Source organism: Furipterus horrens, unplaced genomic scaffold (genome assembly GCF_987537825.1).
Source record: "Furipterus horrens unplaced genomic scaffold, mFurHor1.1.pri manual_scaffold_11, whole genome shotgun sequence".
Lineage (NCBI taxonomy): Eukaryota > Metazoa > Chordata > Mammalia > Chiroptera > Furipteridae > Furipterus > Furipterus horrens.
The window spans coordinates 65,654,014-65,661,121 of NW_028327181.1; the positions used below are offsets into that span (position 1 = coordinate 65,654,014).

The 7,108-nt window shown below is 46.8% G+C and overlaps 1 protein-coding gene across 1 annotated transcript; it reads right to left on the minus strand.

The window, feature by feature from the left end:
* Positions 1-2,944: 2,944 nt before the first annotated feature.
* Positions 2,945-4,960, minus strand: LOC149998094 (eotaxin-like). Its single transcript, XM_090257876.1, has 3 exons — positions 4,825-4,960; positions 3,596-3,724; positions 2,945-3,196 (listed from the first exon to the last, which is right to left on the minus strand). The coding sequence occupies exons 1-3, from the start codon at positions 4,893-4,895 to the stop codon at positions 3,091-3,093; spliced, it is 306 nt and encodes a 101-aa protein (XP_090114002.1). The 5' UTR covers positions 4,896-4,960; the 3' UTR covers positions 2,945-3,090.
* Between the last annotated feature and the right edge of the window lie 2,148 nt (positions 4,961-7,108).

Below are 7,108 nucleotides of genomic sequence, written 5' to 3' on the forward strand. Positions count from 1 at the left end.
GGGTGCCTACTAAACACTTGCCTTATTCTCCTTAGTTCAGTGCAGGCTCACAGCTTTGCAAAGTGGGCTGATGAAATGGCTTTCAGTCCCATGTTTCAGGTTGTCGGGTGTGTTCAGAGATGCCTCTCTCTGCTACTGCTGGTGGGCCTTGGAGAATGAACCCTGTCAACCTAACAGAGTGATCCTAACTCAACACTGTTTGGAAAGTTGTCTTGGGGCTGGCGATCAGCTTGATATACTCTAATACTAATTTGTATAATTCTGTTATTCCTTTGCTGTATGTTACATTTTTGCGGTAGAGTATGGATACAATGTCTTACTGGTCCTCCTCGCTCCCCAGGATATATGCAGAAGATGTAAGGGCAGACTGTATGGGAATGCAGAGCATCCTATGTGAGAACATGGGCTCTCTCTCATGCTCCAACTTCCCCTCCCACCCTGTGGGAATAGGATGAAGACCATCTGCAAGTGGATTGTAGAACAGACCCCAGGAGCCCGGCCAGCTTCTTAGTCAAGAAATGACCAAACAGAAACTGTTCTCGGATCTGAGCCTGGACTGTAAACAACTGAAGAGAAACAGCTTAGTGTTTCTCCATCTCACACAGTTGCTGAGGAACACATTCCCCCCCCTCCCCTCCACCCTTGCACGCCCAGTTCGGTTTGTTTCCTGTATTCTGTGTAACACTGTGCTGGGAAAGCCTGTGTTGCTGAAAACTTCACCTGCCAGCCACCTCTGGTGCACATGCAAGTCCTAATAAACCCAGGTTTTTCACAGCCAGTCCTCCTGGTTATTTCTTTGAAATTGATGAGCAATGTGCTGAGGTTTCCTCAGACCACGGCTATTTGCATAACAAGGGCTGAAGTCTACAGTAGGAGTGCAGTTATCTTGGCATCTCTCTGACTTGGGAGTGTGAATACAGACCCCTTGCCCAAACTCCCCTGCCTCTTGGATGAAGTTAATGATGTTTTCAAAGAGAAAATGCTCTCAGTGCAAAAAATCTTGTGGCGTCTTGCTTTCTTCCCTAAAACATTATTATCCTCATATTATGGGTGGGATAATCAAAGCCCAAAGTAACAGAGTGAGAGAGACTTGATTTAGAGATAAAAGGAAAGACACCTGTTTCCCAGGTCAGTATTACTTCTACTGCCTCACTTATACGGCCTCTGCCAAGACCACCACATATAGCAGGCCAATGGGACTTTGAGACTTTGGTGTGAATGGTGACCCTGGAGCTTTACAATGTGGCAGCCCTGCTTGACATAGCATGATGTGGTGGGCAATCGACACTCTAGATTGGAAGCCTTAGACCACGTGGAGTTATACCAGCTGGGCCCCTGTGATCTTTTTCTATCCTTGGGGACATAGTTGGTCTCTGTGTCCAGACCAGACATAGGGGGTCACACAACTGAGAGAAATGCAGGAGGATTTCATAGGCTGCAGAGGAGTCCTGATTTGCATTGCTTATACAGAAAGTGGAGGCCTTTTCTATGCCTCCATTCTGTGGGAAGCTCTTGAGCTTGGAAGGCTAGGGTGTAAGGGGAGGGGTGAGGAAGGGAAGTGCATCTTCTTAACTGTAGCTTTGTGGTGTTATGAAGCTTTCTGTTACGTAAGTCCTGCTCTTCCATCCATAAGATTCAACACTTCAATTTACCTAGTCCTATTCTTGCAATTGCCTTCTCCCCTTTCCACAGACCACTTCCCGGGTTCCATTTTCCCATCACCTCTTGCCTATACATTGCAATGTGTGCTAACTGCTCCTCCTTTCCCCTCCAATCCTGCCCTTAGCCACATGGCTGTTATTCCTGAAGCATCTCTGGTCATGGCGCTCCCCTACCCCACTGAATCAGACTTTTAGTGCCTATTAGTACTCGCGTGGCCACATGCTCTAGTTTGCCTGGGACAGTGTTAATTTATATCTGCTGTCCCTGCATTACTAACAGTGCCTCCTTTTATTCTCAAAAGTCCTAATTTGGGTGATAAAAATGATGTGGCTATCTTACTTATTACTATCTGAATGGAGCACAAACTCCCCAGACTCGTCTCTACTCCCCTTCCCAGATTTCCCCACCATTTCATTCCGACCCTAACCCTGACACCTTTCCAATGGGCTGCCACCCAACTTGAAAAACACATTGTGATCATCTTTACCTCTAGGCATTTTCTCAAGCTGTGCCTCTTTCCTTGCCACCTAGCCTGAGAGCTCTCTAAAATAGCCTTTGCACTTGTCCATCCACCAAGGCCCAGTTTAAGTTCCAAGCTTATGCCTCTTTCAATGCCTATAAAGCCTTGGTCTAAATGAACTTCTTGTCAAGGGTCATCTAGCCTTCCTCTGGTTTGTCTGTGTATTGTCGGCTGCAGGACAATCAGAGGAGGAAGGTCAGGCACAGGTAGAATAGCACAGGCTGCGGCAATGGGTCATAGGAGAGACTTGGGGCACACGTGAGGCTGGCCAGGAGAAAAAATGGCAGTGAGGGCCCTGCTGATTAATGGACTGAAGAACTTGAGGGCTGGGAAGTCACTCTTAGGGACCAGAATCAGAGGAATAGAAAAGTTTTACCTGATCCTGTCGCCTTTACCCTGAATCTGGTTCAAGGGCAGCCAAACCAAAAGCTCATTTCTCAGAAACACAGTTCCCAACCTCAAAACTAGATCTGTCACTCCTCCAAAAATACAACTGCTGACTGTAACACAAAATATATCTTTATGTATTTATTTCCATTTACCATTGAGTCACACCTTTGGTTCACAAAAGCAATGTCTCCTTAAAAATACAAAACATTTTCATGTCTTTGCCAGGACCTTTATAGGGAGAGTAGTAACATTACTCCAAAGAAACAAAGTAATATTACTTTGCAGGGGGTTAAATATGGGAAGGGAACTGACCAAAGCTTTACATTTTTAAAAACAAGTGGTATTCATGGCAGAGAAGTTTAAACACATCAATAACTTAAGTGCAATATTTATTTATTAAATAAAAGCATTCCTTTTTGGAAGGACGATGAGATGGTCTCAGAATGCAACTTACGAAGACCAGAGGAAGTGAATCAAGCATTTCTCAAGCTCTGGTTTGATATCAGAAAGGTGAATATTTATGGTTTTGGAGTTTGGAATTTTTGGTCCAGGTACTTCATGGCATTCTGGACCCACTTGTCCTTGGGATCAGCACAGATCTCCTTGGCCTGTTTGGTCTTGAAGCTATGAGAGAGAGAGGGGAAGCAATTAGAAGCATCCTCGTTGCACATTGTGTCCATTTAACCCCCACATTTCCAGGACCATCTGCCATGGAGTGAAGGTTGCTATGGGAGGACAGGAAGGGGACAGAGGAAGGATGGGACTCTGGGATTAGCTGCTGCTCTTGGTGGCCCTGTCAAGCCATCCTCACTCCTGACTTGAAGGAACTGGCATGACCCAGATAAGCTTGCAGACAGAGAGTTAAGAGTGAAAGTGTCCTGCCATGAAAATTCACGAATTGGATGATAGAGGTCAAACTCTCTGAGTCTATGATTCCAAGTACATAACTCTGATGCAGTTCTTGATCTCAGCCCCCTAAAAGTGAATTTGGGGGCTGGGAGAGGGTGAGCTTTGTCTACTCACATCACAGCTTTCTGGGGACACCGGTTGCCAGTGAGTTTTCTGTAGCTCTGCAGTCTCTGATTAGGGATCTTCTTAGTGGCAAAACCGAAGCAGCAGACAGTTGCAACAGAAGCTGAATTTGGGGGAGAAATGAAAGAAAGGATGAGCCACTAATAATATCTAGACATTTTAAAGCATGCCTTTGTAAGGAAAGGAGGAAATTTGGCAGAAGGCAAGAAACTGTAAGAGAAGGAGGTAGAATTCATGTACTCTGAGGTCCTGTTTTTATGCCCTTGATTTGGGGTCCCCAGCTGAACAGTGAAGACCCCATCACCACTGCCAAGAGTATAGAAAAAACTCTGTCAATTCGATAAGCTCTACCTCTGTTATTACAGATCTATGTAGCTATGTGATAGTCATAGTATTGTTCACCAAATATTCTTCATTCTCTGCTTTCTGGACACATGGTAGACTTGCATTTCTTGGCCACTTTTGGTTGGTTGGAACCATTAACTAGTTTTGATCCAGAAGTGAGAAGCCAAAGTGTCAAGTACCACTTTTGAGCCACAGTTAGCAATTTCCAGGGCAAGAACCTCAAGAGCCTTTCCCCCTTTGTTACGGTAAGCAGCAAGTCTCTCTAGGGCGGCTGCTCTATCAGCCTGGAATCCTGAGTATATGAAGCAGAAGTTCTAGCCAATACACGACAGACATTTAGTGTGAGTGAGAAATTCCAGTCACTGATCACGCAGAGTTGTTCGTTACCACAGCATGCACGATCTTACCTGTACTGATAACATGCAGTAAATTTAAGTCACAGAGGATGAAAAAATGAATTATGATAGAAACACCTGGATTTTTTTTTTTTTCCAAAGCGACTCAAAATGTCACCTCGAGAAATTCCCGTAGGACCTCATTTCCTTCCTGTAATCACCATGGAAAGCTGTCTTGGAGTCCAATAAAAATTCTGGGCCTCCAATGAAGCAATTGCTTGCCCTGTAGCACTGACCCAAGTGTCCGCTGTGCCCACCCTCAGAGAGGGTCTTTCTTCTTTGCGCCCCATCTCTAGACACTGCCAAGGCAGCCAAACCATGGACACATGCCATGTTTCTCTCAGTGCCTCTGTCCGAAAGAAAGGAGGGGACTGGCCTGGGTTTCTAGTTCTGGGTCTTCCACAGATGGTATGCTTGGGAACTTGTTCGCTCACGGTAACCGTTTTGCAGGTGGTCGGGGAGAGAGGGGGCTCACCTGGCTGAGCGAGGACCTGGGTGCTGAAGGCGGCCACTGTGAGCAGCAGGCACAGGAGGGCTGCGGAGACCTTCATGCCGGTGGACGAGGTTGGGAGCTTCTGCGCAGGAGCTACACTTGAGCTTATCTCTGCCTGCTGCTCCTCTGGCTGCTCTGCCTGCCTTTTAAAGACACAGAGAGTGGGAGCTTCCGGGGAAGCCTTTTCAAGGTCATCATCAATCACTGAGGGAGGTCCTAAGTTGCTGACTAACTTCCACATCCAAGCAAGTTAACAGTACTTAAGACGAGCAAGGAAGGGGAAGAAACTTGACACATTATTACCTAATCTTGGGGCTCGAAACCGGGAGCTTGTGAAATAACAAGCAAGGATAGAAATCTGAGAGGGTCGTTCTTCAAAGCTTTCCCTGAAATGGAAACATCCGTAGTGGGGAAAGAAACAAGAGGACTGAGGGCATGAAGAGATGAGGAGATCTAAGAACCTTCCCTGATCTCTATGTTCACATAGTGGTCTTCAGGGTTTGGGAGGTTGGGACGGGGCCCTCAAACTGCTGCTAGGCTCCCACCCAGGTGCAGAGAGACCTCAGCAGCTCGGAACATTGCCAGCTCTGCGGGAACCCAAGAATGGTAGCACATGAGAACCTCACCCATGTTGTTCAATCCAGCGGTCACAGAATCTTGGAGCCCTGGGATTTCAGCATTTGCCAAGGACATTAGAACTAGGTAGTTCCTATTGACTTTGCCTTTGTGTTCATTTCCCCCCAGCTTTATTGAGGAATATTTGATGAGTAAAGATTGTATATATTTAAGGTGTACCATGCATTGGTTTGATATACATTATGAAATGATGACTGCAATCAAGGTAACTCACATGTCCACCACCTCCATCACCTCACATAGTCCTTCCCCTCTTTTTCTGGTGTGGTGAGAACACTTAAGACCTAGTCTCTTAGAAAAATTCAAATATATGATATAGTTACCAAGCAGTACATTAGATTGCAAGAACTTAGTTGTCTTAAGATGCATCTTCAAAGCGAAATAGCCGCAGCCACCAAAGAACTATTTGAGAAGGACAGCCAGCCCATGTTCACTACTTCATCCCCTGTGCTTATTATAACACTCAAGAAATACTTTTTAAATTTTTTAGCCCTGGTTGGGTATGTCGTTGGTTTAAGCATTGTCTTGATACAACAAGGTTGTTACCAAACAAAAGTGGGGTTCGGCTGCCTGCTGCCACCCATAGGCAACTTCCAGAAGGAGAGTTTTGGTGAGAAAAGGAAAGTGGTCTTTTAAGCAAAAGCTGCACAATCTGGGCGGATAGCAGTCTCCCGCCTCAAAGCCCATCTTCTCTGGAAAACCCAGAAGAAAACCCACCACCCTCTGCCAGACCAGTCCAAGGCTGCACCTGGAGTTCCTTTTCCAATTCGAAACTGTCCTTGGGGAATTGCAGATGACCGCAGAGTCGGCCTCCAAGCAGCTCGGCTTCTCTTCTCCCCATTGCCAGGCCTCTGGCTCCTTTCTTTGCAGAGCCGCCATTTGCCCCAGCTTCCAGGGCCGGCCATTCCGCAAGCCCAGGCCTGCACATCCGTGAAGTGGGTCGAGCACATTTCTCCCTTCCCTTCATTGGTATTTCCCGGCCAAACTTCCACACTCTGGGAGGGTCTCACCGCCCCCGCCCCCACCCAGACAATGCCGTCCTTTCCCCAGGCTAGACTGGCAGACTTCTCCCAGCACAGCATCTCCCCCTTTCTCCATGTTGATCTCTAAGCTGTGTGCTCTGATCTCACCCTCAAACAGGGACCAGAAGTGGGGTAGGTGGGCTTTTCCCTTAGCCAGTTACTCTCACTGGCCTCGCGAATGTTCTGTACAAGGCCTGCCTCCCCCTCACCGCATCTGGCCTGGGCGGGGGGCAACCTGTTATCAAGAGCCACGCTACTTTGGTTACTGAGACAACGAGTCTTCACCTGTCACTCCTCCCTGGCCTCTCCCTCACACAGGTGGCACCAGCGAGGCTACATTGGTATCAAGGTTTGACCACCAGTCATGGCACATGCAAGACTCACCAATGAGTGCATCTGTACTTTTAAAAATAAAATAAAGAGTAAAATTACTCTTTAGCAGGCTGTATGTTACGTTTGTACCATTTGACAAACATCACGCCAGAAATACAAATTAAAATCACAATGAGATATCACTTCACACCTGTTGAGATGACTATTGTCAAAACCAATGCATGATCTGTTGGCAACGCTGTGGAGAAAAGGGAGCCCTTGTACCCTGCTGGTGGGAAGT

Coding starts and splice junctions, on each gene's coding strand:
- LOC149998094 (XM_090257876.1), bottom strand. CDS start 4,895: ATGAAGGTCTCCGCAGCCCTCCTGTGCCTGCTGCTCACAGTGGCCGCC. Junction 3,725..4,824: donor AGCACCCAGGTCCTCGCTCA/GCCAGGTGAGCC, acceptor CCTTTCTTTCAT/TTCTCCCCCAAATTCAGCTT. Junction 3,197..3,595: donor TGTCCCCAGAAAGCTGTGAT/GTGAGTAGACAA, acceptor TCTCTCTCATAG/CTTCAAGACCAAACAGGCCA.